General features: G+C 39.5%; 1 protein-coding gene across 5 annotated transcripts in view; it reads left to right on the top strand.

The window, feature by feature from the left end:
- The window catches only part of IFT88 (intraflagellar transport 88), a 133156-nt gene that overhangs the window by 67502 nt on the left and 47695 nt on the right, over positions 1-17959 (top strand). For all 5 annotated transcript variants that reach the window (XM_043574755.1, XM_043574763.1, XM_043574773.1 and 2 more), the window contains 6 exons: positions 1122-1221; positions 5606-5692; positions 12001-12187; positions 13981-14089; positions 16434-16584; positions 17106-17221. In XM_043574755.1, the coding sequence (XP_043430690.1) occupies positions 1122-1221; positions 5606-5692; positions 12001-12187; positions 13981-14089; positions 16434-16584; positions 17106-17221 (750 nt within the window). The remainder of the gene's footprint in view (positions 1-1121; positions 1222-5605; positions 5693-12000; positions 12188-13980; positions 14090-16433; positions 16585-17105; positions 17222-17959) is intronic.

Raw genomic sequence — 17959 nt, forward strand, 5'->3', positions numbered from 1 at the left:
TCCAGGCCAGTGGCTTTGAAACATTTTTGAACCAGAACCTCAGACATTTATTTTACATAGTTTACAGAAACATGTTGCATGAAACAATCGTTGCCCTTATTATGTGTATTGCCCTTTAGTATTTTCTTCTTCTCTTTTTTTAAAAAAGGTCATGATCCACTAAACTGATTTCAGTTGACCTCAATTTGAAAGAAAGTCTTGGTGAAGTGGGTTTTGCTGTCAATAAAAATTGGGTTTCAAATTTTCACTTGCCAGTTTTCTAGCTGTGTGATCTCAGATCTTCCGTTTTCCTATCTGTAAAACAGAGAGCATGCCTGTCTTTCAGGGTTGTTGTGGGGATTAAATGTGATAATGCTGGAGCGCCTGGGTGGCTCAGTCGGTTAAGCATCTGGCTCTTGATTTCGGCTCAGGTCATGATCTCGAGGTTCATGGGGTCGAGCCCTGCGTCAGGCTCTATGCTGACAGCACAGAGCCTGCTTGGGGCTCTCTCTCCCTCTCTCTCTGCCCCTCCCCTGCTCACGTGCATGTGTGCGCGCGCTCTCTCTCTCTCTCTCTCTCTCTCGCTCGCTCTCTCTAGAAAACTAAGCATTAAAAAAAAAAAACTATTAAGTGTGATAATGCTTATAAAGGAATTAATGCAGTGCCTGATATATAGTTAAAAACAAACGTTCTGTGTCCTTTGGGGAACAGATCTATAATCGTCAAGTTTGGACACAAAACTTAAACATACTCTACAAATTCTATAGAATTTTTCTCACCATCAGAGCATTTAAGATGAAAAAATACATAGAAATACTTTTACCTGTTATAAATTAAAATTGTTTTAGTAGTTAAGTTAAAAATGAGACTATGGATATAAATCATTTAAAATACCGTAAATAATTAGAAGTGACAACAAGCTAATGAAAGTTGGGTAAAAAAATCAGTAGTTGAGTAAAAAAAAAAAAATCAGAACTGAAGAATTTAGTAACTTACTGCCTGCATCGGAAGAAATCAAGTGCTTAGCCTTAGATAGTGCTAGGGACACTTTAAAATTTTTTTGAAAAGTCAGTTTTAAGGAAGCCACCAGCAACATAAAAATGCCAAAACAAAGTAACTTTTTTTTATGCTTTACATCATAGGTGTGTTGAAGTTGTGAAAGCCTCTCAGTATGTAGAGCTAGCAAATGATCTGGAAATAAACAAAGCAATTACATACTTGAGACAAAAGGACTTTAACCAAGTAAGTTTTTTAAAGTTTTAGATGTTTTATATGTTAATTGGTCAAAGCAATAATATTGGGAAACTGCTTCTAGAATATTGTTATCTGTGATTATTCTGAAGTTGAGTAATATTTTTATTTGTGTTAACATAATTTCTATTAATATAGTATTACTTTAATTTTGACCTGTTTGTCCTCTTTGTCCCAGCGTAAATACTTGTCACGCAACGCATGGTTCCTAAATTACTAAACCATGTTCTAGTCCAGAGAACAACTTTTCCCCTAGAGGTTTTCAAACTGTTCTCTAAACCTGTAAGGTTTTTTAGAGGCAGGGAAGGCCAAGAGCCCAACTAGCAGCATGGTGCTTCCATCGTCCTGTCTTCACCAGAGAGCTTTCCCGTGACCTGTTTTGTGTATTTGGTTTACTCTGGAACATTGCTTTGGGCATAAAAGGGTCCCATTGCTAAGCACAATTTCACAGTCCTCCAGGACATCTTGCTGGTATCACTGCTACCTTGCTGCCTTGGGTCAAGATGGAATGGGTGCTCCCCCCTCCGTAGTCTTTAAAATATTTTGTGTTCCATTTGCATTTTCAAGATTTTAATTAGTTTACTTATGTTTTAAAAATGTAATTTCTGCTTTCTTTTCAACATTGCTGCTTTGACTTTGTGTTTCTTTTGTTTGTATATTGTAAGTATGATGAGGTGGGTATAATAAACCGTAGTTGAAAGGAACACTGTTAGGTTAAAAGGGATTGGGTTGACATAACTCATAATGACCATTTGACGAGGACTACTTTATTTACAATTCAAGTAAAAGAGAAAAATATATACCTTCTAATATGAGGTTATAATTCTATAGCTAAGTAAAGATGCTGAAATCTCAGAGTGTGGTTCTTTGTGATGGTAGTTCTGCTTTGTAGTCACCTTTGTAATAGAGAAAAAATCCATAAAAAGCCAAAGGTAGATGAAATGAAGTAGTTTGGGCTGAAGGCCCGTGATCATGTGTGGACAGATGCAGTGGAATGCAGAAACCAGTAGCTTAGATGGCATCAGTCGGGAAAGAAAGCCAAAATGAAAATATATCTATTTTCCTAATTGTTTGTGGGGGGAAGAAAAGAAAACACAACCCAAATTAACAATGTTTTTTCCATTATTTGTTTTGCTATTTATAGCTAAATTTAATTTCATTGGTACACTTTTATCAGTTTCACTTGTAAAAGAATTGATGTTACAATATTTTATTTTGATTAATTAAATTTTTAAAGATTTTTATTTTTATGTAATTTCCACACCCAACATGAGACTCGAACTCACAACTCCGAGATCAAGAGTCACACACTCCACTGATTGAGCCACCCAGGCATTCCTATAATGTATTTTATTTTTAAAAACAGTAATATTGGGGGTTGCCTAGCTGGCTCAGTTGGTAGAGCATGTGGCTTTTGATCTCAGGGTTGTGAGTTCAAGCCCCACATTGGTCGTGGAGCCTACTTAAAAAAAAATTTAAAAACAAATATTGGCTATGCATTCATTGAACGTGTAAAAGAACGGTTTTGAAAACCACCCATTTCAAAGCAAAAAATCTTGAAAATATTCCTTTTATTAGAATAGTTACATAGCATTTTTAGAATAGTTTAGAAATTTCAAATATGAAATGTTTTTATTCTCTCAGATGTTTTTAAATGAATGTTTTAAAGTTCAAAATATTTCTGTTATTTTAAATAGTAGCACTGCATCATTTTTTACATATTATTTGAATTCATAGTAACCTTTTGGGGGGGGAGAATAACTTGGTGTTATATGTAGTCAAAGTCTTGTTAACAGTGAGCCGCAAATTAATAAAGATGAAAATTTTAAAATCTAAGACACTTAAAAAACATTTTTTTTAAGTTTCTTTATTTTAAGAGAGAAAGAGATAGTGTGAGTGGGGGAGGGAGAGAAAAGGGAGAGAGAAAGAGATCGTGTGAGTGGGGGAGGGAGAGAGGGGGAGAGAGAAAAGGAGAGAAAGAATCCCAAGCAGGCTATGGGCTGCGAGTGCAGAGCCCAATGCAGGGCTTGAACTCACAAAACCACAAGATCGTGACCTGAGCCAAAACCAAGAGCTGGATGCTTAACCAACTGAGCCACCCAGGCGCCACATCTAAGACACTTTATTAATAGCTTTATTAATAGTATGAATAGCTGGGGCGCCTGGGTGGCGCAGTCGGTTAAGCGTCCGACTTCAGCCAGGTCACGATCTTACGGTCCGTGGGTTCGAGCCCCGGGTCAGGCTCTGGGCTGATGGCTCAGAGCCTGGAGCCTGTTTCCGATTCTGTGTCTCCCTCTCTCTCTGCCCCTCCCCCGCTCATGCTCTGTCTCTCTCTGTCCCAAAAATAAATAAACATTAAAAAAAAAAAATTAAAAAAAAAATAGTATGAATAGCTGTTTCTAAATGGAATGATGTAAGCTAAACTACTATATGGCATTCCATTTTTTTTAATTGTTGTTGTTAGCTTGCTTTTGATAATCTACTTACAGATTTCATAAATATCAGAAAACTGATTATTTTCTCTCTGCACTTTACTTTTGAGAATTTAATGGATGCATGAGTTACACCTATTCATGTGCCTTATATTTTAAATTAACACATACATTTATTTTGGCACAATCTAAAACTAAAGTTTAACACCTCAGAATTCTTACTCAAAGTGAAATGTATCTTATAAAACTTAGAGATTCAAAACAGCAGTGACTTTTACATTAATAGCCATGGACGTTGTATAAAGAGTCAATGAGATAACTCCTATAGGATGAACAACATAAGTAGCAGTAATTTCTGAAGTGCGTTTTAGGAACTTCTTGGCAATTCTGCAGAAGATCCTTCCAAGAAAGTAAGTGAGAAAGAGAAGCTCAAAAGTGAGCATATGATGTTGGGGTCTTTTTTCTTCTTTGTGGAATTATGAACTACTAGCCTAGAAACTTCAGTGATTTTCTTTAATCAAAAACCTTTGAAAAGAGGTGACTCAGTCGGTTGAGCATGTGACTCTTGATTTTGGTTCAGATCATGATTTCATGGTCATGGGGTTGAGCCCTGCATTGGGCTCTGCTCTGGGCACGGAGCCTGCTTGCGATTCTCACTCTCCCTCTCCCTTTTCGTCTGCCCCTCCCCTGCGCGTGCACTCTCTCTCTCAGAAAACAAACAAACAAAAAAACTTGAAAAGAATAATTACTTCTATTGGAACCTACATATGTAGAATGTATCCTTAAAAAAATTGAGTCAGCACACTAAATGGTGCTATATTCGAGGCTTCGTTTGAGGTCAGACACTTTCACAGCACACAGATTTGTCAAGATATTTTCACTAGCAGCAGCTTGTGAGCATCGTAAAAACTAAAGCAGCGTTTTTGTTGGCTCCACTCTCTCCAAGAGCAGAAAGTGCCCAAAGCCATGCATTTTCTGTTCAGTATATGTATCTTGAAGGAAGGAAGGAAAACCCATTGCCTTTACCTGCTTTTTTTCCTGTTATTTCTCAGGCGTTTCTAGATTGAGTACTCACTTTTCATGTAAGGTGTCTGACCATTCCAAATATCCTGTTTGGTTAGGATGGTCTCAGACCTGCCAAGTGGTTAAAAATGTACTTTCATTTCTCATGGCTTGAAAATATAATTATATTTGGAACTACTTGAGATAATTTTTTGTCGTAGTCCCAGAATTAGTTTCTGTCATCTGTTTTGGAAAAATTCTCGACCATTAGTCTTTCTTTCCTTTCTGGAGTTCCAGTTATGTTTGTCTTAGACCTTTTTGCTGTGTTCCCATATGTCTCTTTTTTTCATCTGAGACCTTTTTTTCATCTCTTCTTTTCCTTTGCTTATTTAGTCTGAACATTTTCTGGGATCTTGACCTTCAGATCCTGGTTGTCTCAGTAGTGCTGTAGTGCCTTCCAAAGATATTTTTAGTATTTGAATATAAATTTTCTAATTGTTCTCTGTAGAATGGTCTTCTGTAGGCTGATCTCTGATAGCCAAAAGCAGAGATTCTGATTTGCAAAGAGTAAATTTGATTGTGTCCTTTAGGTAAAAACCTCACTTACACCCCATTATGCGGGATAGACACTGAACCGTGTCATGAGACTCACAAGGCCCGATATTTACTACTCTCTGGCTGTACCTACCCTACTGTGAAACCTCTCGGTTAAGTTCTTCATTTCAGTTATTGCACTTTTAGTTTTGCTGTGTCCTTTTTTATAAATGCCGATTCTCAGATGAAATTCTCATTTCTGTCGTCTGTTTTCTTGACCATATCAGTCCATTCCCTTTGTGTCCTCCCCTGGTGTGACACTCAAGACACAATGGTCTTTACAGCAGCCTTAAGCCCGGATACCGTCCTATTACAATGATCGTAACGTCCAGATATTTCATTTCTAGGCTGTGGAGACCTTAAAAATGTTTGAAAAAAAGGAGAGTAGAGTGAAAAGTGCAGCTGCAACCAACCTCTCATTTCTGTATTATTTGGTAAGTTCCGGTTCTTTTACAACGAAGAGTGGATAATGTGGTATTTTTATGTTGCTAAATTTCTCCCCGAAGAGCACGACTAGAGAGAAGCTGCAAAGAAGACTGGTAGAGAATGTTAGTAGAATGGGGTGCCTAGAGGTCTGATCACGACAGGTTCTGGGCCAGGGGTTGAGTGTATGGATATGAGTGAGAGGACCATCTCAGAAGAAGAAGGGAAGGAGAAAAATTATGGTGGGCAAACATCACTCAGAAGATTACACAGTGCGGATCCGCGAGGTGGGCTAGAGATCGGTTTCAGCACCATGTTAGTAGTAAAGAAAGTGATGGCTCAGGTTACATGATTTACGTAAGGTACAGTGTCATCTATAAGAAGCATACTTTGAGCATCTGCCGGATCCCAGTCATGGGGAATACCAAAAGTCTAAGAGCTCACTAAAAGGGAGCTTCTTAATTCGGAACAAAGGAGGCATGCGGGTGGACTCAGACGGAAGAAAGGAAGGTTGGTTGAAAGTAGAGATAATAAGTGTTTCAGAAATTCAGAGAAGACACAAAGCATTTTAATTTTGGGGAGACTAAAGGGATGAACAAAAGCACAGAGACAGGAAAGGTGGGAGAGGATGTGAACATAAGGATCACTATATTTAGTTAAACCACATTCTCAGTTCCTCTTGGAACTTCTGGTTGGTGCGCCACTGAGAATCACTGCCGTGCTGAACTACTGTTAACGGTGGAAATTTTACCCCTACTCTGTTGTGATGGAAAAGAGATCAAGACCACTGGTGAGGAATGACAGCAGTATTTTAAGCCTACTGGCAAGAGAGTGGTGCCAGGTGCAGGTTGAGAGGAGGCTGCAGATTAGGGAGAAAGATGCTGAGTTTTTTTCTAATATGTTTTTAAGATTTTTTGTAGCAGTGGTGATATATGTATATATATATTTATTAAAAAATTTTTTTACGTTTATTCTTGAGAGAGAGAGAGAGAGAGGGAGAGAGGGAGATGGAGTGTGAGTGGGGGAGGGAGACACAGAATCTGAAGCAGGTTCCAGGCTCCGAGCTGTCAGCACAGAGCCCGACGCGGGGCTTGAACTCATGAACCGTGAGATCATGACTTGAGCCGAAGTTGGAGGCTCAACCGACTGAACCACCCAGGAGCCCCTACAGTGGTGATATATTTAAATAGTAATGGCCAACAAGCATGTGGAACTGATCTCAGATGGGAAATCGGGGATAGAGATGATTTGATGATTGTCTGCGTAGAGGTCAGAGCTTTGATAATAGATGCTATGGGCTGATCATGTGTGTCCTCCTCCCCCAACCAAAGTTATATATTGAAGCCCAAATGTGACTGTATTTGGAGGGACTTGGAGAGATACTTAGGGTTAGATGAAGTCGTGAGAGCAGGTCCCCTGATGGGATTAGCGCCCTTATTAGAAGAGAAGGAACCAGAGCCCTCTCCCCATGAGGACACAGCAAGATGTCCTCCTGCAAACCAAGAAGTGGCTCTCAGCAGACACCACATTGGCCAGCACCTTGATCTGGGATCTCCCAGCCTCCAGAACTATGAGAAATAAACGTTTGCTGTTTAAGCCAGTCTGTGGTATTTGCTATAGCAGCCTGAACTAAGATGATAGAGGGTATCTCCAGGGGCTAGAGTGTAGCACAGAACTGAGAACTGACTTTGGGATTCACATACATTAAAGAGGCAAAAATAAGAATCAGATCAAGAGGATGGGAAAGGAACTACAGTATGATGCCTTTGAAGTAAAGGAAAAAAGGAAGGCACAAAGAGGAAGTATATAACATTGAAATCAGAGAGGTAGTCCATGAGAATGAAGGCTAGGAGAGGCACTTTTGCTGGTGAGACAGCAAACTCCGAACTGGAGATTAGCCAGAATGCAGTTTCCGGGGCAGATCTCTTTGGATCAGTACGTCAGTGAGAAGGGTTGGAAGCGTCACAGAGTGGAGGAGGGGGAAATTGGGCTGTGATGCAGTCACCACAGTCCTTAGCCAACCCTGCGGGACCCCCTGACTTGGGATGGCTGTGCAGCCCTGTCCCCCACTGCGGTGAGGGGGACGGGCCTTCGTGCCTCCGCATCAACCAGTCACTGGAGTCAGCCTGCTCACCAGGAAGGGGGCGCAGCTTTGGGCAAGGCACCTCTTTCTCATGGGGCTAGAGTAAGTCACAGAGTGGGCTGACAGCTGAGGCTGTGGCCAGCGGCATTCCCAGCACTTCTGAAGGACAGGTCTGGGGGCTGAAGCATGGTCTCCATTACAGTCATTACATTTGAATTTAGAAAATCACTTGTAAATTTCGTGCAAATGGTTTAATTAGCGACCAGATTTTGACCAAGTTTGATGAATGTGTGGGAGGAGACCAAGAAGATTTTTTTTTTAATTTTTTTTTCAACGTTTATTTATTTTTGGGACAGAGAGAGACAGAGCATGAACGGGGGAGGGGCAGAGAGAGAGGGAGACACAGAATTGGAAACAGGCTCCAGGCTCTGAGCCATCAGCCCAGAGCCTGACACGGGGCTCGAACTCGCAGACCGCGAGATCGTGACCTGGCTGAAGTCGGACGCTTAACCGACTGCGCCACCCAGGCGCCCCAAGATTTTTTAAAAAGAAAGAAAAATAGCTAGATTTAGGCGACTGAGCAGAGCTATCAGAGTATCTGATCAATAGTTTGTTGCACGTAGTTCTTGGGAAAATGGTTATTTTGAGGCAACGTAATGGGCCTGGTATATGATATATATTGAACATATATTATCGGTACCTAGTATGTGGTTGTATCAGTTTCTGTTGCTCTGGAATAAGCTGCCCCAAAACGTAGTGGCTAAAATAACTGTGTATTTCCTCACATTCTACCTGAACAGGCTGGGCTCACTTGGGTGCTCCTTCTGCTGATCTGGCCCGGGGTCACACATCCTGCTGCCATCATCTGAAGTTTGACTGAGGCAGCATGGTCCAAATGCTTCCCTCACATGTGAGACTTAGCTGAGCCGTTGACCAGCATCTCGTTCCTCCACCTCCTCCTCCAGCAGGGGAGCCCAGCCTTCTTATGTGGGGCAGGGTCCACGAGAGGAGACCCCAGTGCGCTCAGGTGGTTACCAGGCTCCTGTGTGCGTTGAATTTGTTGTTATCTTACTGGGCAAAACCAACACGGGAGAGAACCATTCAAGGGCCTGAATACTGGGAGGTGTGACCCTTTGGGGCCACTATTTTAATGATCTGTCACTGCCTGCATTCAGTGTATCCTTTCCATATGCAAAATGTACTTAGCCCTCCAGGGACTCTCATAGTCCCACCTGTCACAGCATCAGGCCCAAGAGCCATCGTCTGCTTGGGGTCTAGATAGAGGTGGGCTTTCTCAGGTGCAGGTCCTCTTGACCCAAAGGTCTGCGAACAGGAAAACACACCGTGTCTCCCATACACTTCACATCCTCCGATGAGATAAGAGTAGGGTCACTGTAATAGATACTCTTGTTCCAAAGGGGTGAGATGGAGGCACCTCGCACCCACTAGTCCTTAGTGGGTCAGACATCTAGCTAAGCACATGTGGTCCACGCCCCCAAAAGTGAGGAAGGGGACGTTCCTTAGGTAGGGCTCAGCTCTGATCCCTGGGAGCGGTGCCCTAATCCTTTGGTCTCTTGTGGCTCTTGGCTCTGCATTCTGGGAACACTTCCTTTTACAGAAAAAATAACCTGTATTTGCAGCTGATTAACTTTCTTAGCCTGCTTTCTGCCCAGAAAAATTGGGGACCCAGAGGCTGTCTTTCATTTTGGACGGTCTGTCCCTTTAATCCAAGCTGGCAATGCTTAAACTGGTACAACTCCCTTAAAGACTTGGCAGGTTTCCTATAAATCTCATTTGGGTTGCCCACATGCCCCAAGAGCTGCATCCACAGTGGTTTTCAAGGCAGACAGACCCCTTTCCGCTTAGGTGCATGAGGCTGCTGTGGCGCAGAGCCCCAAAGATATTTGGAAGCTTTTTTCTACCTTAAAGAGGAGTGCCTCCTTTGCCAGGCACTACCTTAAATCTTCCTGAGATGTTTCCAAAGGGCATTACAGCCACACCCTTGATCTGATCTGTGCCCTGCAACCAGTTCTTACTCTGAGACTTGCTGCTCAGAGAAACTAGCGACATGAAATAATTTTATTTTCCGGCCCAACATGTCCTTGTTTTTCTATATTTCTGCCAAACTCTAGTTGGAAAATCTGAAGTTTTCTCTTAAGCTCCTCTCTCACTGTACCTTATCAGACCCAATTAAAGTAAATTAATTGGCACTTTTAACCTCCTGCCCAGAAATCTCCTTGGCCACACGCACATATTTACTGAGTACACGTTCTGTCTTCCAAGTCAGTGTAGATGGCAGTTTTCCCGGTTTTATGACTGCAAAACATGACTTGCCCTTTATCTAGCCTCTGATAACAATTCCTTACTCCTTCTCCATCCTCCACTGCTGTGGTTCTAGTGCTTTCCAGATTTTGCCTGCTGCCTAGTCTAAAAGACAAGGTTTTTTATGTTTTGAGTTTTTTATGACAGTAGCACCCCACTTTTAAGTACCAATTTTTATATCAAAGTTCAGAGTCCACACAAATACATGAATATTCATAACAGCATTATTCATAATAAACGAAAGTGGGCGGGCACAATCCAGGTGTCCATCAACAGTGAATGGATAAACAAAATGTGGCCTATCCATACAATGGGATATTATTCAGCGATGAACAGGAATGAAATACTGATGCGTAGTACAACATGGATGAACCTTGAAAACATTTTGCTAAGCAAAGAAGCCAGACAAAAAAAGCCGCATGTTATACGGTTGTGTTTATTATGAAATGTCCAGAATAAACAAATCCATGGAGGTGGAAACCAGATTAGTGGCTGCCAGGGGCCAGAGCAGGTGGGAGAATGGGGAGTGACTGCTAATGGGTACAGGATATTTGGGGGGGGGGGGGTGATAAAAATGTTGTAGAAATGGATGTTGGTGATGGTGGTACAATTTTTTGAATGTGTAAATGCCTCAAAAATGTACATTTATCTGACCTGTGAATTGTATCTCAGTGTTTTGGAAGTTCATTCGGGGAAGCAGTCACTGTGAGTATCATGGGAGAAGGGATGTGGGAGCTAGAATTTACCCAGTGGTGGGGGAGCTGTGGGTGAAGGTGCAGAAGGGGGGTCAGGGGCCTGAGAAGGGATCAGCAGTCAGTGTGTGAGTGGCCCAGCGTGTCCAGCAGCCACATGAAGGGGGAGTTCTTGGAGAGACCTTTGGGAAGCAGTTGCTTCTGCACAACTGCCTCCTCCGTGGGTCCGGAGCCAAGCCCCATCAGGGATTGGGGTCACTGTGCTCAGCAGGGACAGCACAGTTGGGAGGCAGAACCAGATGTGGAGTCAAAATGAGTGAGGGCAGGCTGGAACCCACAGGTGTTTCTGCATCAGTCCTGCAACTGATGACCAGAAAAAGACCTTCAGAGAGCAAAAGCCGCTGCTTCTCGTCTGCGTCCCACATGTCCTACAAGTTCCTTTCAGCCGACTGTGGACAAGAACCATGCAGGGAAGGGGATTCTGGGAAATCTGGTTCCTGGCTTAAGCAAGCCGGCACAGATGCTTCACTATTTAAGGGTTGAGAGGTCTATGTCGCTTAAGTGAGTGATGTTAAGGTCCTTTGGCAGAAGAGACAGAACTAGAGACTTGCTAGAAATGCCAGACCTAGTAGGTGACGCAACCAATTGGATGGAAGGACGGGAAAGATAGTGGTGCCTTTGTAGCCAGCTCAGGGCTTCAGGTGTGCACAGTACTGCAGCTGTGACGTGAAATCCGGGTGTTCAGAATGGAGCCACTTGGGGCGGCTGGGTGGCCCAGTCTGTTGACCGCCTGACTCTTGATTTTGATTCAGGTCATGATCCCGGAGTGGTGGAATCGAGCCTTGCATTGGGCTCTGCCCTGAGTGTGGAGCTTGCTTAAGATTCTCTGCCTCCTGCCCCCTCCTCATCCTGTACTCACTCTCTCTAAAGCTAAAAACAAATAGACAAAAAAACCGTTAATAAAATGGAGCCACTTACATGTAGTGTTGTTATTCAAATCATGAGACTGTGAAGTCAGTCATTAGAAACTTGGGTAGTTGAAAGAACATGATGATTAAAAATCTTGTAGAATAAGTCTATCAAGATCAAGATATATAAAATATTTCTGTTTATCGTATTTGTAATCTCAGAAAATCTGTTTATCATGTCTGTAGCCCAGAACAGTCAGTAGAGATATTTGACAAACCCCGAATAATTTGTGTGTGTTTTGTACTTTGTTTAGGAAAATGAATTTGCACAAGCCAGTAGCTATGCAGATTTAGCTGTGAACTCTGATAGGTATAATCCCTCAGCTCTGACTAACAAAGGGAATACAGTTTTTGCAAACGGTGATTATGAGAAGGCAGCTGAATTCTACAAAGAGGCTCTAAGAAATGATTCTTCTTGTACTGAAGCACTTTATAATATTGGTAAGTAAACTAGGCAGAATTGCTTTGTTTTTCTCCTTTACAATTTTTTTCTTTCTTTTCTTATTTTAAATTGACTTACAGAGCTCCAGTTCATTAGTGGAGGCGACTGACTGACTTCCCAAATTCCTACTAATACTGAATATTCAGCTTTTGCCAAACTGATAGGTGGGAAAACAAACAAACACATTTTCTTTATGAGCAGTTTCAAACACAAAAATTGGACAGAAAAATACCCATGTCCCTTACCAACTGTATTTAACACACTTCAACATTTTGTCATATTTACATCAGGTTTGGTTTTTAGCGAACGAAACGTTGTAAGACCTGAAGGCGCATCTTATTCCCTTCCTTGCCTGTCAGGGTCCCCTGAAACGGGTGTCATTCCTTCCTGTTCTTGAGTTTGCAGTGCAACAAACACATGTTGATACAATACTGCTTCTTATCTCTTGGGTTATTAATGAAGTTTCTTTTGAGGTTTTCTTCTCCCTGCATAGCTGTGTTTTGCTGTTTTTGGCTGGCTTGTTTGTTTTACCTTCTATGTTTCGTGTCGTAAACTTTCCTCAGATGTCTGATGATCCTGGCCTGTCTTCTCGCATTTAGGAGTTTGCAGCTAAAGCTGAGAGGGATCTCTGAGGCCACAAGGGAGACTGATGTGCTGGCACGCTGCCACGGGGCCATCTGCCTGATCTGCGTAGTTGGGGAACTGCCCGCTAGTCAATTGATCCAATTGGATCCTTCCTCCCGGAGAGAAGTCTTTAATCTCCTGCCAGATGCAAAAGGAAGACCTGGCTGGGTGGGGAGGAATTGGCCATTTTAGATGGAGTCAAGGAGAGTTTAAAGTCATGTTGGAGCAAGGGAGGGTGGGACCGTTCGGGTATCGGGGAAAGAGCAGAGGGAAGTGAATAGCAGAGGCCTTAATTTAGCAGGAGATTTCTTGCCTAGATATTGATTTATTTGTTCTCTTTATAAGTTTTAAGTACTTTTTCTAGTCTGTTGCTTAGCTTTTAATTGGTCATTTGTTTTGTCAAACAGGTTTTCTAATTTTATAGAGTCAAATTTGGCTTTTGGAAAGTTTGTGGCTTCATTTATTTATTGCTTTACAAAGCCCTTCCCTACCCCAAGATTATAAAATCATTTTCCTATATTTTCTTTTCATACGTTTACATCTTTGTTTTTTTCTATTTAGTTTTTTTTATTATAAATTTATTGTCAAATTGGTTTCCGTACAACACCCAATGCTCATCCCAGCAGGTGCCCTCCTCAATACCCATCACCCACCCCCCATCAACCCTCAGTTTGTTCTCAGTTTTTAGGAGCCTCTTATGTTTTGGCTCCCTCCCTCTCTAACCATTTTTTTTTTCTTCTACTTAGTTTTAAAGTAAGTTTTGGGTGTATTCAAAACAGGAATACATTCAAAATAGGAATCTACATGTTTTAATTCACGTGTAGTCGGTTGTCCTGGCTCCATTTCTTACTAGTCCCTTAGTCCCCGTTAAGTTTCAATGCCCATTAAATCTGTAACTGAGTCAGTTTCTGAACTGTGCATTCTGCTAGTCTGTCTACTCCTGTTTCCCTGCCGCACCTTAAAATCACGATAGTGCTCTAGCATGTTTTGGTATCTGCCCAACAATAGTGGAAAAGCCCCTCCCCTGCCTTGTTCTTTTTCAAAAAAATCCCCATCATCTCTCTCTCCTGGATGAATATTTACATATATTTAAAAATTTATCCTGTGACTTTGAGAAAATTACTTACCAGTAATAATGCTTATAGCTTTTCTTTTTCTTCTTTTTAAGGCCTTACCTATAAGAGGCTAAACCGGCTTGATGAAGCTTTGGACTGTTTCCTGAAACTTCATGCAATCCTAAGAAACAGTGCCCAAGTTCTTTACCAGATAGCAAATGTGTATCTTATGTGAAAAACTTGAGGACAGTTGTTAATTCACTCAATTGGTGATTGAGTACCAGTCGTTAAATAACCTTAGCCAATGAGGTAATTGATGAGGATAATATTTTAAATCCTATCACATTAATATGTGATAAAAATCTTATTTGAGTGATACAGCTTTATTTTTTAATTTTAATTCCAGTATTTTACATTTTTATAAAATGTGTATCTTTTTAAATTTTAATTCTATTGTATATAATATAATATAATATAATATAATATAATATAATATAATTACACTAGTGTTATATTAGTTTCAGGTGTACAATATAGTGATTCAACAACTCTATACATTACTCAGTGCTCATCGTGATGAGTATACTCTAATCCCTATCACCTGTTTTACCCATCTCCCTGCCCCCATCTTCTCTCTGGTAACCCTCAGTTTGTTGTCAATAGTTAAGAGTGTGTTTTTTGGTTGATCCTGTTTTAAAAGATCATTTGAATTATAAAAGAAATTATTAAAAGGTTAACACTATTATGTCTTAATTTGGGGGGGAAATAATTGAAATAGTAATTGAGCACAGATGTTTAGTACACATAAGCTATTCATTGACTGTAGGTTAGATTGTATTAACTCTGAGTCTTGTAGGGTATTTTTGAAGCAGTAACTTACTGTTTAAAAGGAAAATATTATTTATTACTGATTAGTACTGCTGATTGAGTTGGGTTAATTTATCTTCATTATTTTAGCTGACATATAGGCTTAATGAGTATAACTCTCCAAAGGCCTTTACCCTACAAAATTAGCCAGTAGTTTATATGAATTCACTCACTTACTCCGTTCATTCAGTAGTCACTTATTGACTGTGTGCTGTGCCACAGTCACAGTATTATGTTTAGAACTCTGTGCCAGTATTATGTTTAGAACTCTGGGGAATGTGGAAAAGTAAAACATTCCTCCCTGGTCAGTTTCTTCTACAACTCCTGGCTCTCTTTAGTTTGTTTGTTTTCTTTTTTCCCTCCTGCCTTTGGTTAGAAAAGCAGAAATTTGTTAATGTTTTTAATGCCTTTGAAACTAGTTGAAAAACATTTTAATTTCTCTCCTTATTTTAAAAATAATCTTTCAAAACAACATTTGGAAAGAGTTAAAATCTTATGTAGGTTTTTAAGTTACCATTATCTTGATACAAGTTTGTTTCTTTTTTTTTTTAAATGTTTATTTATTTTTTGAGAGAGAGAAAGCATGAGCAGGGAAGGGGAAGAGAGGGATGGGGACAGAAGATTCAAAGCAGGCTAGGCGCTGACAGAAGCAAGCCCGATGTGGGGCTTGAACTCACAAATGGTGAGATCATGACTGGAGTTAAAGTCAGAGACACTCAACTGACTGAACCACCCAGGCACCCCTCTTGATACAACTTTTATACAGAGGTTAGGGAAAAGCATGTTATGACGTATACCATTAATAATTTTAAGTACTACGTACTCTACTTTTGTTAGAGAGCATAAAACATTTTTTAATAAAAAAGCTATTTTTAGAGCAGAGGATTTCATGCTTATTCCTTTTAGCCTCTTTGTTTTGTCCACTTAATCTGTCTGAAATTGCCACCGTCATGATCTGATACTTCCCAGTTCCTGATCAGCTTGGATTCAGTTAAGCAATTGATAATTTTAAGGCTGTTTCAATCGTTTTCTTATTTTTATATTTCTTTTATGGTATCACATTTGCCATCATTAAAAACAGAAGCTTCTTTCTCAATAAAACTTTAGATTGGAATATGTTTCATTTCATTGAGACATTTAATGTAAAAATAAATAGTAGTCAATAAGTATTGCTGTGAATAAATTATTTGAGTGTATACAAAGGATTTAGTAGGCACTTGATACAAAAAAAGAATACCCTATTTTGGGTATTTTCCCCTATTTTCCTATTTTCCCCAATTAGATTAAAATCTAATTGGGGAAAACTCAAAGGAAAATACATGGAAACTCTTCCCTTAACATGTTCGACATATTAAGAGAAGTAGAATAATTGAACACAACTTTCAGGCATTTCTATTAAGGACAAATTTTGGACAGTGCTTCGAATAAAAGAGCAAACTGTTAATTCTACTAGAAATTTGGGAGTTGATCTTAGTGGATACTAATGAAGCAAAAGGAAAAGCAAGGTGTATATGGAGCATGAGTGTTATTTACAGTGCCCCATTTTCATCCCCATCCCTGAAGAAATTCAGAATAAACAGTATTCAGTAGCACATTACTATAGGCTAAGAAATATTTTCATTGTAATGTTGTATTTAGGTTTGCTTATTTATTAATGAATTTGGAAAAATTGTGTTATCCTTAACTAAAACTTTCCAAGATATGAATTAATGGAAGATCCCAATCAAGCTATTGAATGGTTAATGCAACTGATCAGTGTTGTTCCAACTGATTCTAGAGCTCTGTCTAAACTAGGAGAATTATATGATAGTGAAGGAGATAAATCCCAAGCATTTCAGTACTACTATGAGGTAAGTATAATTTTATTTTCCTTTTACTTTTTAGCCTTTTATATATTGTTATAAAGCATTCAGCAGAAAAGAAAACAACAGTCAGCAGACCGTTTAGTTTTTAAAATTTAGAAATGCTTACTGGTTTTTAAATGATGATGATTTAAAATAAAATAAAGCATTTATGGAATATAAAATTTTTTAATAATTTTAATGCAAAATTAAATTAAAATCACATTCATTTTTCCCTTGAAACATGATTTTGATCCTTTTTAAAATTCTATTACTTATTTAATTTGATTCAGATCATCTATCAGTACATCGAAAAGCTATTTATAGGTAATTTAAAAATGTATATCAAACATTAAGTGTTCTAAATCTTGTAGTTTCAAAACATAAAGTGCTTATGACCTTATGACAGCTCATGCTTTTTTGTTAAGAAATTTCATATTGGTAAAATAAATCCTTTCAATAGGTTAAATGTTGAGGTATAAATTCTACGTTGCCACTGATGTTGTATTGTCATGTCCATATTTTTCTAGTCATATAGGTATTTCCCCTCTAACATTGAAGTTATTGAGTGGCTTGGAGCTTATTACATTGACACCCAGTTTTGTGAAAAAGCCATTCAATACTTTGAAAGAGCTTCTCTTATACAGTAAGTAATTATTCTGATTTCATGTTTACTTAAATGTGTTGGGATTTGATTTTATCCCTAGAATTAGAATCTGATAAACATATTACATTCATGAACAAATATTAATGAACATTCATGTATTATTTCCATTAAAAAAAATTTTTTTAATGTTTATTTTTGAGGGAGAGAGAGAGGGAGAGACAGAGCATGAGCAGGGCAGGGGCAGAGAGAGAGGGAAACACAGAATCCGAAGCAGGCTCCAGGTTCTGAGCTGTCAGCACAGAGCTTGACATGGGGCTCAAACCCATGGACTATGAGATGATGACCTGAGCCAAAGTTGGACACTTAACAAACTGAGACACCTAGGCACCCCATTATTTACATTTTCTTGAATGAAGTTCCATTTTATTTGGTCTTTATTGTGTTAAATATATTACCTTTTTATGCAAAAGTTTAAAAAAATACTTTCCTTGAGTTATTTTGCTCTGTGTATTTTTCTTACATTTCAACAAACAAGTATTATTTCTTTATCAATTAGGAAATCACTGACTCGGTTGTAGGACAAGGTTTCATTTCTGAAAGAGTCCTAATAGAAATAAATTGTGTTGTTTCCAATTTGTAATCAATTCACATTGTATATTACAAATTAAACTTTTTTTTTTCTTTTTAGAGCATGCAACTCTTTTTTTTTTTTTTTAATGTTTATTTATGTTTGAGAGAGGAAAGACAGAGCATGAGCAGGGGAGGAGCAGAGAGAGA

Source organism: Prionailurus bengalensis, chromosome A1 (assembly GCF_016509475.1).
Source record: "Prionailurus bengalensis isolate Pbe53 chromosome A1, Fcat_Pben_1.1_paternal_pri, whole genome shotgun sequence".
NCBI lineage: Eukaryota > Metazoa > Chordata > Mammalia > Carnivora > Felidae > Prionailurus > Prionailurus bengalensis.